This window comes from Plectrocnemia conspersa, unplaced genomic scaffold (genome assembly GCF_051122295.1).
Source record: "Plectrocnemia conspersa isolate PC_06_02 unplaced genomic scaffold, ASM5112229v1 ptg000001l, whole genome shotgun sequence".
NCBI lineage: Eukaryota > Metazoa > Arthropoda > Insecta > Trichoptera > Polycentropodidae > Plectrocnemia > Plectrocnemia conspersa.
The window spans coordinates 27,957,891-27,974,228 of record NW_028277165.1 but is presented as its reverse complement, the minus strand read 5'-3'; the positions used below and the strand labels follow the sequence as shown (position 1 = coordinate 27,974,228).

General features: G+C 30.7%; 1 protein-coding gene across 1 annotated transcript in view; it reads left to right on the top strand.

Moving 5' to 3' along the window:
* Positions 1-16,338, top strand: part of Sol1 (CUB domain-containing protein Sol1) — a 387,647-nt gene that overhangs the window by 194,150 nt on the left and 177,159 nt on the right. The window contains exon 4 of the mRNA XM_088205243.1: positions 4,729-4,949. Within this exon, the coding sequence (XP_088061369.1) occupies positions 4,729-4,949 (221 nt within the window). The remainder of the gene's footprint in view (positions 1-4,728; positions 4,950-16,338) is intronic.

Sequence of the window (16,338 nt, the reverse complement as noted above, 5' to 3'; positions counted from 1 at the left end):
ACAACTCATGTGCCACGTTTTTTTCTTTATTGTATGTATATGATACAACGCAGGAATCTAACAAATGGATACAATGCAAGAATCCAACAAAAAAATATTTTATCATAAATTCTTAAAACATGTTGCCGTCATCTTGTAAGGTTTACTCATATAACCGCACAGCCCAAGTAGTGTTAATATGAAATCTGATGTACATACTTCGTACAAATCCGAAACTACGTTATATTTAACCATAACGACACGACGAAGTTATACTCCAAAACTAATATTAATTTTAGACGAACCAGACATATCGCTGCAAGGACGTTTATTTGACGTGGCAAGGATTTTAATTAATATTTATATATGTGGTATTATGCTAAAGATATAGGTTAATAATTTACGTACTTTATTCATAGTGCAACATGTCAAGAGATTAAAAATATTATATATCTTACATATAATTGTTTTAAGCCGTCACTTCTTTTTCCAGACGCGCTTGCTTCAAAATCAAACACTACGTTAAATTTACTATCGCTCTATATGAACGGTTTTTAATAATAAACATAAACAAAGGAAATATATTTAATTATAATTAATAAAAATAAAAATTCAATTTATTTGATTAATTTCTTTTGTTTTCAATTGGAGGCTCTGACTATCGACCAATGAAAAATCAGCATTTAAATATAAAACAAGATGGCCGACAGTTAATTTTCATTTATTTTTCATGTGCGTCGTTAAATTTGACTGAATATAAATACTCGGATTGCAAATTAACTAGGTACATTATAACTATGAAAATGTAATATATACATTATACGTGTAAGGATTATAAGTATACACTGATTAAACTACTAATATATAAACAATTATAAAACAATCTTTGTAGCGAAATCTTCAAATCTTGATTTCGACGACGGGCTCGGAGACCGAAAAGTGAGTTTTTTGATTTGCAATACATAAAAATTATCATTACTTCTGATTTAACACATATTTAACTATTAGAATTGTATATATATTTAGTACGTACGAGGTATGTTAATAAAACATATATTTTTCTCTATGGATATTTGGGTATACTATCTTTCATCATGATCGCGTTACAATGATTGTGATGCAGATAATTATTTAGCTGAAGAAGTTTGGTTCCGTTTCTGCGTAGTCATCTTATTGTTCGCTCATGGTTTCTAAAAATATTTATGAATAAATAATATATACATATAAACACAGTATTCATACAGATGATATGACATAATAATGTCGCGAGGATGCAAATATTTTAATTTTTAAATTGTCCTAAGACGTCAGTCATGGGCTCTTGACTTTTTGTGCCATATATATTGTGATAATATTTAGGGTAGTGAGTGAGTGTGTTGTATACACCAAGGTATATAAACAAAAGCAATTAAGACCATTATTGCATCAAAAAAATACACCTTGATCGTTCCGTTCCGAGTGACTACTCGCAATATATCAGCCAATGGCTCGCTTTAAACGTGTAGTTTCTTGGATGTGATCTAATAGACGAGATCTTACAATGATAAATATGTGATTGTATACCTGGAATAATCAATAGTGGGTTATTTTTAGTTCCGATGTGGATGTGGAAAAATATGTATCTATGTTATGGTTTTTTATCAATTTTTGTTCTGTGCAATTATTTTTTTACGGAACAGCTAAATTCTGGATATTCAATTACATCAAACTTATATAGTATGTTCTTTATAAAAATATAATACTTACTGACAGTGAGATGATTGACTTTTTGTTTATATGTATCAATTCTACGTTGTCGTCATATAGATCATCAAATTGTTCTTTCTGAAAAAGTATTAAAAACAATGAAACTTTTATCAATAATTAAACATTAAACAAATTATTACTACTAATATAATCCATAAATAAAATTTGAACGACAACGTAAGAGAAAAAATTAACAGAAGTTACCTTAGAGGATTAAACATGTAGATTAGCATATTTTTTTAACAGATAAATTGTCGCCATACTTAAATGGTTTGCCATATGTAAATGTTATTATATCTTTCATTGCTTCTGAAAATAACTGTAAACGATACTATATAGTAGGTAAAATGTATTTTTGTTTACACTAATATGAGATGTTTCATTATTACTACCATTGTAATATGTTTACCTTTGGTATGTATACCTATAATTGCTAAATCACTGCTGTTTTCTAATATAATATCCCAGAAAGTCAATAGTATTTTTATTAATATAACCGTGATATATTATTCATATAACTAAACACTTATTGGCACACTCACATAATTTAAAGTTTTGTTTATGTCTATAATTCCAAGTGTTACATCATTTCGTATCATTTTCAATTAACACTGTGTGAGTTAAATGCACTGTGATTATTACATATTCCACTGTTTATCCAATTGCACTTCATTGTTCGCGGCGTGCGTTTGACAGATAAAAGAGTTGTCATATGAACGCAAACTAGACAGTTAGGGAATTCCTGGGCTTGGCGCGTTTAACAACGAACTACGTAATTGATTTTATCGATTTAAATTTTAAAACACTTAATAAAATATGAAGAAAAATCATCAAATTCTCAGAAGAAAATATCAGAATAAATAAAAATATTTCTTTAACTTAAAAATATGTTTAATTTATAAGGGATTTTAAATATAATATAAATAATTAGCTTATTCATACAGAAAAAAGTGTAATTGAATTTTGGCGAACGATGGCAATTTAAAGCAATTTAAAGTTGTTATTTTTTTTTTTTGGGAATTTTAAAAATTTTGCTCAAAAACACATAAGTAGTTATTTTTAACCTAAAAGAAATATTTTTATTTTAATATGAATTTCAAATATTTTTAGTTAATTATAGATTTCAAATAAAGTGAAATCTTTTTGAACTTAATTTATTTTAGAATATATAATGCGGCGCAGAAAAACCCTTACTTAAATTAAAATATTTAATAATAAAAATAGATAAAGGTCTCAAAATTAATAATATTTTTAAAGCGTATATTGCAGGCGCGCACGGTAAAATACATTACCTTTCGCTCGCTGGCGTCTTAAGTGACGAGTGTGAGTGAGAGATAAGGGCGTGCGTTACATGCGTTCTGCACGCCCTTACCTCTCACTCACTCTCGTTACTTAACACGCGAGCGAGCAAAAAGGAATGTATCTCACCATACGCGCCTGTATATAATGCTAATTTTCCACTTTTGGTCATAAGCAACAGATTAGGTAGTCGATATTTTTAGTTTATTGTTTCTCTCTAATTAGTAAAGGTAATTAAACACTGGCTTTTTATTTACACATTAAACATTTTTTTTCGAAATTATATTGTAACTAATTACGCGACTAGTCTAACTAAAAATCGTTTTTATGCCTAAAATTCGAATTTATGATAAAATTGTGGTTTTGTTTATTATATCATAAACATCTAAAATGCGCTAAAACACAATTACTGACTTATAATCGCATACATCATACCAACTATAGATTCGATTATATTGTAGCGTCAGTAACGTATAACAAAATATTTATTTATTATATCTGAGCTGCAAACCAATTTTTAAATGATACAAAATGTTACGTTTTAATATTATTTTTTATGTTACAAACCTTTTAGTATTTGTTTTAATAATATGTATTATATTTTAATCTTTATTTATTTTAAAGCGAAATACCGTATTTAGTTTAATCATTATCTAGCTAAGTTTTAAACCTAATCTTTAATTAATAAATACATAGGCTGCAAACATAACATAAAATATTTTCTTTCAAATATAAATATTTACCTGAGTTGAAAACCTATTTTTAAATGTGTTGAAAATGTTAGGTAGTTTTTTATAGATGGAACCATTTTAAAGAATAGATACAAAATTTGAAATATTCGTCTATGTAGTGCGCAAGTATACGCATTAACGTGTTAACAGTAAAAAATGCACTAGGATCAACTGCATATCTCTTAGACGCACACGTACGATCTCATCCTATTTAGTGTATTGCGCATATCTACAACATAGTTTTAATATATAATTTCAACTTTGAAATATATAAATAATATATTAAAAAAATCAATATGAAGCAAACATATTATTTAAAACTTAAAAAGTTGGGGGTCACAGTCACTAGTTTCGGTACCTCAACAATAGTGTGTGAGCTATTAAATTTATAAATACGCCATATAGTTCTATTCATTTCAAAAGATCCTCCGTAATGAAACTTCTCCGTGTTATACAATTGTATTGAAAGTATTTTTTTAATAATGTTAATATTTTATTTCTTAAAAGCATATTAGAAAAGACAGTTATTATTGAACAAAAGGTAAAAATATACCCATTATGACTATTATGATCATAAAAACTGTACCAATCTAGAGAAAATACATATTTTTTAATATGCTTCCCTAATAATTATTATTTATTTTATTAAAAATAAAAAGTTAGCTAATAAGAGTCACTAGTTCGTCTTAATATTATTTCCTAGAATTCGTGTTATTTATTATAATTATTCAACTATGCCCTAAAATATCCGTAATGAAACCACTAATCACTACAAAAGTCATACACGGTATTTTTAGAGTAAAGTACCTACACGTAAATTATCAAATAAATAATTTTATCCAACACCCCCCAACATACATAAGACATAAACGTCCAAGTACATAATAAAAATGTAGGTTTATTATTTTTACGCAAGTTTGTAGAAGCTCGCGTTTATTCGAGCGATTAAGTAACCGCTTTTTTTTCTTTTCAGTTGCATGAGCGGAGACTATTTAAAATTGTATCCGCACGTGGAAAGGGGCGAAGTGAACGAGTATAGTGAGGGGGCGGGAGCCCTCTGCGGCGGCAGGTCCGACGTCCCTCCGGCCCTGTACTCGTCGGGCCGGGCGCTCGTTTTGGAGTTCCACTCGGGCGCCAGGCCGAAAGGAGACAATTCCACCGGCTTTCTGGGACAGTTTCGCTTCATCGACAGAAGTAAGTCGCTCTAATTTATATACCACTACCACCGCCTTCATTAAGCAATGTATATTTAGAAACTTTGCCGCCCCCGGGGAGCGACCCTGGCGGTTTTGCATGACCGCCCAAATTCCAACGTTTAGCTTTATTTAAGCGATTAATTTAATAAAAATGTATTGTGTTTATTTTGTAAATATATTATGTACACTAACAGCCCAACTTTAACATGCCTGAACCCTTTTTAGAGCAGAATAATATTTTAAATACATATTTTAAAAACAAATTTTTACCCTTGTATATTGTGTGTACTAAATTTACATATTAGACTCAATTTGAAACTACCTAATATTTATTGCACAAATACAGTTTTACGTTATATGCGCTGACGATAAAAATTGGCTATAAATATTTGTTAACATGTGAATTTCTGAGTGTCTATTTTTACAATTACGCTTCAATGCGTAATTGCTTTTCTCTTGTAAGAATGAAACATTAGTGTATACAGTGGAAACTTAGTGTACAAGCGTAAATTATTTCGGAAACATGCTCGTATTTTAGAACACTAGTATATCAAAGTAAATTTTCCTATAATATATCATAGAATTTAAAGCTGATTAATTATATTATAACCCAAATATATTTATATTAAAATGATTGATACAAAATTGAAGTATATTTTTTATATTCCTGATTATTTACATTTATTATAAAACAATCAAATTTACTAAATACATTGAAATCACTACTGTTCATCACTGATAGCTCAATTAAATATTTTTTGGTAATAAAACTATGCGCCTATTCAATGAGAGTTGCTTTTTGAGGATTTGGAGAAAATTAAGCATTTCATTGCCATTAAATAGATTTATGGCTTGCACTGCTACATCCTTGCTCGTGTGGTTCTTTTTCATAAATTTTACACTTTTTCCTACATTTTACAAATATCCTCAATCTCATTTGAAGTAAAAGGTTTCTCAGCTTCTTTCTCTTCCTCCTCAGACGAGATCTCCTCTGTAGCCTTGTGTGTTGCTCGCAATGCAGATCTTTTCATCCTGACCATTTTCCTCTACCAACTCTTTAATATCATCCTTATTTAACTTTCCTCTTATATTCTGCCCCAAGGACACAATTTCATCGACAATTTGAGGTTCTTATTCATGATATGAATATATGTATAATTTTGTAATGAATACATATAATTTTTAATCAAACGTTGCAATTATTGTTTTGTTAACATCTTGCAGTTAAATATTTAATTTATTTAACTGCAAGCACAAATCAATAAACATCCATTATCTGAAAATAGTTAACGACTTTCTCATTTAAAAAAGGCCTATATTCATCAAAACACTAAACAAATTTTTGAAGAACTTATCTACGACTTTATCTTCCCATGTTGTTGTAGGTGCATAAGTCACCCATATTACATCTAGTTGATCTCTTTTAATAACTCGAAATAATCCTTTTGTATAACCCGCGAACAGATATTGTTACAAGGCTCAAAACATCTTGTGCTTAGAGCATAAAACCTGATGATGTATAATGCGATGAAAACCCAAAGCTTGATGTCTTATGTGTTTGGTTGATAAATTAATAAAACCGCTTTCTTCTCTAGTCACACTTCGAGCACCATCAGTAGTAATCGACACAATTTTCGAAAGATATATTTATTTTTGATTGAGTGCATTTACAGTTGTTCAAACTGTTGAATATTTGGCAACCTTGCACTTGTCATTTCTAACATGTTTGACAATGTAAAGTGTGTGTAAATGCACCGAACAGTTTTTGCTAATTTCTCAAAATGATTTATTGTCACGAACGGAATGCATTTGTCCGGATAAAAAGACCTGATGCATTTTTGGTTATTGTGCTTTTAACACATAATATGCAACAGCTTTTTTTTCATTTTCTTTTTTCAATATCTTATTTACATGGAACTTTATAAAATAAGGGTTTTAAGAATTAATAATTGGTCGATTAGTGAATGGACAATTATATTGCCACAATTTTTTTTTCATAAAAATAAATTTGTTTGCAAATTGCCAAATATTATTTAAGTAAAATCTTAAGTAAATTACTAAATATTGATACAAGTCTTTACCGACTATTGTTTATGTAAATTTAGACTAATTATATATTTAATCATTACTAGTGTGTGTTAAAATTTTGAGATTCTAATGAACTCATAATATAAGAATAGTTTATAGAAAAAATATTTTATTTTTTTTTCTAGCCAATATTATTTTTTAATATCTAAAATAATTACTTATTAAATATTATTTTTATTGAATATTATTGTAACAAAAAAATACAATTAAATAGTATTTATAAGATCTATGATAAACCATTAGATATTTAAATTAATTTTTAACAATATTCACACTTTTAAAGATTTGTAACATATTATTTATTAATTCAGCTAAGCCTCAATAATTAGTTGATTAAATAAAAATAAATAATATAAACATTAAAATATGTAAGATAAAATCAAATTTGTCAATAAGGGAAATTAAGTTACTACATTTCCTATTTGATAATTAGTAAATTATAGATATTTAAAGAAATTAAACTTAGCATTATTTTGCTTAAATAGCAAATTTTATATTCACTTACATAATAAAAACATACATTTAAAATATAATTTAAATATAAATTTAAAATATTGTATCCAAAAAATTTTCGCGAGATATCAATTACATTTTCTCTGGGCTAATTTGAGTTACTTTAATAGTAAAACAATATTTTCTGTGTAAAATAGCATTTTTACATTGACAAAAGCCATAACAATCTACTGTATATAAATCGTATGATATTATTTATATTTCAATAATTGCTAAGTAAATCAAAGATTTGTCTTTTTTATTTTAAAAAATTAAAAACAATGATATTTATAATATTCCTTTATTATATATAAAGAATATTTCCTATAAAAATACATAAAGCAAAATAAAATAGATACTCCTCGTTATGGTAGCTAAGAATAAGATATTGATTACAAAATTCAAGTCCCGGGAATTCCTGGGAATCGAGACTTTTGTTTGCTTATCGGTAAAAGTAAAACAATATTTTTGATAAATATTTGTATGTACATTGTTCATAACGCTGAAGGCAATTTGATGTCTTGGATACAATACAAACTCGTGGTTATCAGACCTAACTACAATATTTCCATACGGAATAAATCCTGGGTGTACAAAGGTAATGTAATTGGTAGCCGTAACAACAGTAAAAACGTTCAGAGCAAAAAAGCAAATTTTTAGTTAAAATATTACTAATAATTCATTGTTTAGCAAACAACAAAAGCATAAGAACAAGTTGTGTAATAAATTAAAAATGCAAAAAATAATAAATTTTTAGCTCTTTTTGAAATCTATTATATCTAAAATGTGTTTACGGTTATAATTTAATAATAATAAATCAATTTCCACGAATCAATTTCGCTCTGGCGTTATACAATAGCTATTCTCTCTTCTGTTGGTTAGGGGTGGATCAACCCAGCTGAACTTATTGGTTCAAATAAATAATTATCTTATTATTTTAAATATTTATTAGTTCATATCTTGTTCTGCAAGTCTTTATGATAAAACAATATTTGTGTATATTGTAAAATTTGCTAATTTTTGATGATGTATAATGTGTTTTTTTTTTACCCATAAAGCATCACGTCTTTTGTGTATTTACATTTTTGTAAAACACGTTTAAGTTATAAATTGAAAATTATATAATAGTAAATAATAATTGTTACTTAAAAAAAGTCATACAGGATTTATAGAATTCAGTAAAGCAGTTATTGTTTCGGTAAATTTATATTAATAACATAATATTAACCAGTTACCTAATATACATTAATTATCCATTACAACATTACGTAACCGTAAGTTTAATCCTCCGATTAGCTTGCCAAAGTTTTGCCGACGCGAAGCTCTAATTAGTACAACATTACAACAACGCCAATCAATTGCTTATCCAAACTTAAATTTGAAAGTCAAAACCAATCGATTCGATCATAACGAGGCGTTGATTAACTCGAAACATACGTACGTACGTCGAACAAAAGCTCCGACGAAAGCTCTCTCGCAAACGGAGCTTAATAGCAAACTTTTAAATGTTTCCCAATAAGAGCTTTCCCTCGTAAGGAGCCGAGACGCCGGCATTAGCTGGTAACTTTCTCTGTCCCCCTTTCTCCCTTCTCTGTTTTAATTACACGGACTTTGGCGCGAAAAGCAAACAAATTGATATCAATCAAAAATTCGACGTTCGAAAATTAACGCCGGTGAAAGATGATGATTGGCGGAGGAAGCTGCGATCGTATCGCGTTTTCAATTTAAACTTTGATTGAGGCGATGGAATTTGATAACATTAAGATTGGGATTACATATTTTTTAAACATTGCTGATAAAGTCTGATAATTTGATAAGATTTTTGCTCATGTTTATAGTAGATATAACTAGTGAATCACATATGTTGAATACCATACTATAAACACGGTAATCATATACGTTGAATTCTGTGAAAGCTTTACTAAGCAAACGCCTATGATTGTGTAACATAGTACATCATCTATCACAGGCGCGTCCAACCTTTTAGATTTTTTGGTATGCATTGCCCTACAAAAAATGTTTATAGATAATCGTTTCAATAAATAGGTTATAAATCAAAGCCTTTAAATATAGTTGCAAGTTTTAACATAAATAATATATTAGACATTAATGCAATTTTTTCTCTTGCCTTAATTATTATTTGTTTATTAAAATGATACATTTAATAAAAATTGCTAACGCCATTTAAATAACGTTGCTCACAGTAGATGGAACAATATTTTTTAAAGCATTTAAAATATTTATTATAAAAAATCATATGCGGTAAAAGCTAGCAATATATGTTTTTACATAACTATAGCTTTAAGTTACCGCATGTCATTAATATAAATAAGAATTCGATTACGCTGTAGTAATTGAACACTTGGCAATGGATTAGTCCAGTACTTTACAAATTACGCTTTACCATGCCTTCTAATATAATATAAGTATACGTGTAGGCATTTGCTCTATTATTTGTACATTATCAGTCTTAGAGCTCTTTGATCGTTCTCTATACGCCCATTTACTATGTGATACGTCAAACGTAGAGTTAATACGTGAAATCGATTATCATTGCAGTGGAAGTGACCTGGCCTATTATAATCGAATTAAGCTATAAGCTCAGTTAACTATTGCCTATGAGCCAAAGTTCTAGAGGTGTGCTTTAATTATGGTTTCACAAGTTAAATTAAGTAGCGTTAAATATAATTTTTTCACTATCATTCACACAAAAGCAAATAATATATTATCTATTCTATTCGCATGCTATTAAATAATAAAGTACGAGCTCGTGAATCTTTTTTTTTTGAATGATTTAAAAAATACTTTCGTTTAAGATTTTTTCGCGAAACGGTAGCGGCAGTCGTTTCAGAGTTATCGACGCGAAAGTCGAAAGGGCCCAGGGGCGCATTTCTCTCAGCGTATAGTAGGCGGTCACCCCTTCCAGCAGAAGAGAGATAGAATTCGGTTGTAGTTCATGGACAATTACACCACGGGTGATTTAATTTAAGTGAACTCAGCTGTGCGCCGAACAACTGATTTATATACATATAATACACTAGTGTAGTATATATCTGGGGGTACACTAATGCGGTGATGCTGGAGAATAGGACACATTTCCACGCACCGCTGGCTACGGGCTCGTTTCAATTGACTTAGCACGACTGAAAGGGTGCGCGTCTTCAGGAGAGCAAAAAAACATCGACCCACACTACAGCTACAAGTCGATAAAAAAGGGACACGACCAACAATGAGCGCCGATTTATAAGTGCAATATTTTATTTCGGATTTTTGTCGACATCGTCAGAGAGGGATACTTTTTTTCTCCATTCATTCGCAGAATGTCAAGTCGCTTTTGTGTCGGTTCCTAGAGTTCGGTTTACCATTTCGCATTGACAGGAAATATATTGTACATTTAAAATTCCATCAACGTATCGTTCGGCTCAATAACTGTTCCCCAAAAAGCGATTATATAAAACTATTATCGTACCCGTTGCAAAATAAACGAATAGCTAACCTGAACCGACAATATTATTTTCGCTTTACAAAATGGTGTGATCTATAATTGTTGATTTTTATTATAAATTTTGGCACTGAGTGATAATTTAAATACATATTTTAATTAAGCAATTTAACACTCATATTATACAGATATAATTCAGGTGTCAGTATCGGACGGCGATGTCGAATGCAGATGTCCAAGCTGACCAAAAAGCCGTGTAGTTTTGTAGTATCCGAAAAGCTGTAAAAGTAGCAGTATCTCTCAAAATGCGTGTCGAAGTAAGTCTCTCTTGTGATCCACCTTTTCTGATTGGTTCTCGCCGTTCTAAAGTAAATAAATACCAAGCTTTTTAAATGTTTTTTCACATTAGCTTGGACATATGCAAAAAATATTTATTTAGAAAAATTTTGCTGTACTGTATTGTCTATGCTAATGAAGCGTTCATATTTCAGTGGTATACCTTGATAAACAAAACCATTGTGGTAATGTTTTAAGGGTTTAAGTTCGTTAAGTTTGTAAGGGCTGACTGTCACAATAAACCTTTATTGAATTATTTTTGTTTTATAAGCAAACTAACATTTTTAAACAAAGTAAAAAATACAACGATGTATAATAATATTGTTTTATTCTCATATTCTTTCAAAAAATCTAGTAATGATTAATTATCAATTGTTATCCATGTCTAAGTTGCAGAAAAGCAGCATAATTGTAGACATTTTTTGAAAAACTATTAAAATAGTAATGATCCATAATGTGTTTCAGTATATTACGCAATAAACCTAAATAGTCTTTAAATATTATTTAGTAGCGTTAGTGAATATTTTTTTAAGATACCCATAAATGTCTTTTGGCAATACGGTCGCGACTGAGCCCCGTACGTGGCTCGTAACATCAGAAAGGTTAAAGCTCACAATTAAAAGCTCCCGATTATTTACGGATTTTTGCCTCTGCTCCTTAGAAACTTGAGTAGTGTAGACGCTACGGAAAAAATTAAATAATTTGTGGTTTAATGCTCCTAGAAATAATACATTAGGATAGAAATACGGATAGTTAAATTTTCTTTGAACGCTTATGCTTTACGCTTTTTATAACGATTGTTGTCAGCGTATGTTGATTAGTCAGTATTTTATAAAATAGGAATTAAATTAGTATATTGAATAAAGAAGCCCGAGCAAACTATTATGTGGGAAAATTTACTTCATTGTATATTGTTTAAAGTACTTCCAACATAAAATTTATATAAATAGTGAAAAATTAGCTTTAAGTTACATATAAATTTTGTTTTCCTTTTTCTTTGACACATTTGTCGTTATTCAGTGTCATTAAAAATAATGATGCTATACGAAACGATATGTTTTTTTTTATAAACCCTTCGCACCTATTTAGTAGAAGATATTTTTAATGCTATACTACTAGCTTTTTTCGAACAAAATTTCAATTTACTATGTTGTTTTTTAACTGCAAAAAATACAACTTAAAAAGCGTTACTAACTATTCAATTATCAATTAACGTTTTGGTATTTAAAAATATTTACTGCCACTAGATAAACAAAATGTTAAATTCTTAGTGAACGTAAAGCTAGAATGAAACACATTGATATTATAACTAGAAGCAAGACAAACAAATTATAAATTTGCAGTCTGAGCTTAATTAAGCTGTCTAATTCAACAAAGCTAAATTATACAATAAACCGACAATCAAGAGTAAAATTATATTATATAATATATTGCCTTTTATTATAATAATAACAATATGAGGTGGACCGAAAAGTATGCTTGCATAAAACACTTATTTACAATATCATATTAAATACTATTTTTTTTAAATTCCATCATTAATAATGACCTTTTTACTTCACCAACATTTTAATTTTTTTTTCGTAACGAATGTTCTTATGACCTAAATAGATGGTTATCATACACTGCAAAATCTGGTGATGTGGGGGACGGGTTAAAACTTCCAACTAAACCTCCCTTATTTTTTCTTGAGTCAATTTTGCAGCATGAGGCCTCGCGTTGTCGTTATGCAAAATTCTTGGCTAATTATTGATCAAAACAGATTGTTTCTTTTAAATGTCATGTTTCAATCGTTCGATTTGTTTACAATACACAATCGCTGTAACGGTTTTTCCAGGTTAAAGCAATTTATAGGGTATCACTCCAGAGAAATCCCATCATACAAAAAAAATACCTTTTTTATTGTTTGGGGAGGTCGAAGGGTTGGAAGAAAGCCATGTACAGGATTATTGTATAGCTCCCACTTCTCATCTCCAGTTACAAATACGTATAGTAAAAATGGGTCAACTTCAAAACGGGATGCTTCATAAGATTCCCATGTCATCTGGACGAAGTACCGTTACACGAAAGAGCATGCTTTATCTCTTTCTTCGTTGCATGCGACACCACTCCCACTTTTATTTCTAGGGGATCGGCGTCAGTTCTAGATTGTTAAATGAATAAATTTGCTTAACCTACAATGCCACTAACTTCATTTCATAATTCTACTACTTATGTATCTGATTTTTTTTAATTTTGTGCAGAATTTTACCGATATTTTAAATAAATATAATTATTACAGTCATTATTAAACGTATTCCTACTATTTTTGTTTCCAAAAGCAATAAAATATTTATATTTATTATAAGAAAAGAGCATTTTAATATAATACAAATAAAATGGTAAATATTTCTTTAGAAGCGCAGAGTAACACCCCCACGGTGTATGGCTGAGAGGCAAATAGTAGTGGATTCTAATTAGAATGTAACGGTAAACCGTCGAGCTCGATAGCGAATCTTATGATGCAAACGGGATAAGGAATGCACAGATGGTCGAGCGCTGTTGCCGATAATTCATGCGGGACCCAAATTCCTTGTTTATGGTCTTTTCACAAACGGCGTAGATCAGTGTTTCCCAACCTTCCTAATGCCATGCCCCACCGTAGTCTTTTCAAAAGTCATATGCCCCACCGGCCTCTTTTTTAATTAAGCCGTAGTGTGAAATAGTTGATAATTGCCGACGTGTCCCATCTCTGAAGCGTGATGCCCCACCTCTGAGACGTGATGCCCCACCGGTGGGGCGTACGCCCCACCGTGGGAAACACTGGCGTAGATGATCCTGGACTGTAGACCATGAACAACCATTTTTTTCTCAATAAATATTTTAGGATCTGACTCCACCATTGATTTCAGGACAATATCGTCTAATTTTTAAGGTCGTCCTTTTTGAGCAATGTCCTTTAGGTCCTTATTTTTTTAATAATGATGACACTTGTTAAGCTTTAAAGCATTACCATAAATATTTTTGTAAACTTCTGTTGCTTCGTTAGCCTTCTTTCATTGATCGAACAAAAACAGCATATAATGGCGCAAATGCATCTCATAAATTATTGGCCTCGACATCCCTCTACATAAGGGTACAATATTTTTTTTCCAAGAAACCATAAATTTACGGTTCTTACTTAATTATAATGATAAAAACTTAACATATTTGAAAAAAAATTTGATTACTTTTCGGTCCTCCTATATTACAAAAAAATATATCATCGATATTTTACTTTTTTAATAGAACCTCAAATTACCTTAAAAATGCCATTTAATAACGACAGTCGATAGCATCTGTTTTTATCAACCAGTGCAGAAAGTAGATCTGACAAAGAAAAATACGATACAACTATTTTAAAATATATTATGCGATTCCTTGCATTATAAATGAAATATTTTTCACTCGTTCAATTTTAAAGCTCATTAAATTGACAGAACGATTTTATTAATGATTTAAGTGTCACCTGGGGTCACGAGGAGACTTATTTTCCGCCAAGAATGAGAACCTTCACTATGCATCCAGCAGGAAACCGCCGGATGAATAATGCAAGCTGCGTTTGGTATTATCGGCACGTATTGCGTCTCGCGGCGCCGGAAGACGCTCGAGAGTCATAACTTTTCCTCGCGAGTCATGACTTTTGCTAGAGTCATAACCGAGAAGTCCCCGGGCCGGTAATTAGCGCTTTCGTTCTGTCCTCGAGCGGTGCATTATACGGCGTAGCAAGAATAAGCTCCGCCTTATTAAACCGTCAGCGAGCGATTTAATAATACAGACGAACCCCTTTGTTCACGACCCCTGCCTGATGAGTTATACGGGGCGGAGTGAAAAATTAAACACTGCTGAGTGAGCGAATGCTGACATCAATTATGGATGTCATTGTTTGAGTTGGCAGGGCCAGATCAGTAGTGGGCGAACGGTTGATTGTGACCTACCGGTGGCTCAAGGCGCTCGACGTTTTTGCTACGTCATAATGTTTTCTAAGCCTATTCTGACAAAAAATACAATTTCATTCAGTCTAATTTTATAATCATAAGTACGTAAACAAACTGAAAACTGGCTCGATTAAAAGTAATGAACCAATGCAATGAATTGCGGCTCAAAAATTATTTATTAGTGCTGTTGTCAACTCGCAAGTGTTTATATAATTAACACTTTTAAAAATTCTCAAAGCTATAAATGACAACCCTTCGGTGCTCGAACAGCTTGAAATGTGGGCCCTCTATAGTTCACGATTGTATCCACTGTTCTTGCTTATAAAGACTAGGCACTTGCGCTTGCCAACTCTTCTCTGTCAACGACAATCTGAATTTTAAAAATAAATCGGTGTTGCTACGTCTGTGCATATACTACTAAAGCATATAATATATTTTATTTTTTCGATTAAATTAAGACCATCGTGGCCTAACAGGTTACCCCAATGCGCCACGATGGTCGAAAGCAAATTATAAATTTATAAAACATAAAAAAAACGTATATATATAAATAAATATAACAAAACTTAAACATAACAAAAAAAATTATAAAATATTAAAATTAAAAGATATAAACCGGATCAGATCCTCGTAGCTAACATTAAATAAATCAATTTTCAATGCCAGCGTATTAAGGAGCCGTATGGCCACAGCTATAGGCGAGTCGGCAAGTGCGGATGTCCTAGCCCTAACTGCCATCAAAAGAGGTCTCGATCGTGATTCTCGAAAATGTTCCGGAACCCAAAACTGGAATTCCTCGAGAATAGCTGGATTGTCGACAGCACCTTTTAGTAGTTTGAAAAAATGCTTAGCGACATACAGCTTTCTGCGAGAATTCAGCGAATCATATCCCAACGCTCCTAAAAGAAAGGCGCTGGGATATAAGAACGGATAATAACCAAATGTCCTTTTGTAAAGGTATCTTAAATACCTTTTTTAAATTTTTTTTCCACTAAAAGGGAATATTTGGCTATTCGGGGATTCCAAATTATAGATCCCGATTCAAGAATGCTACGAACTAAGGTGTCATAGAG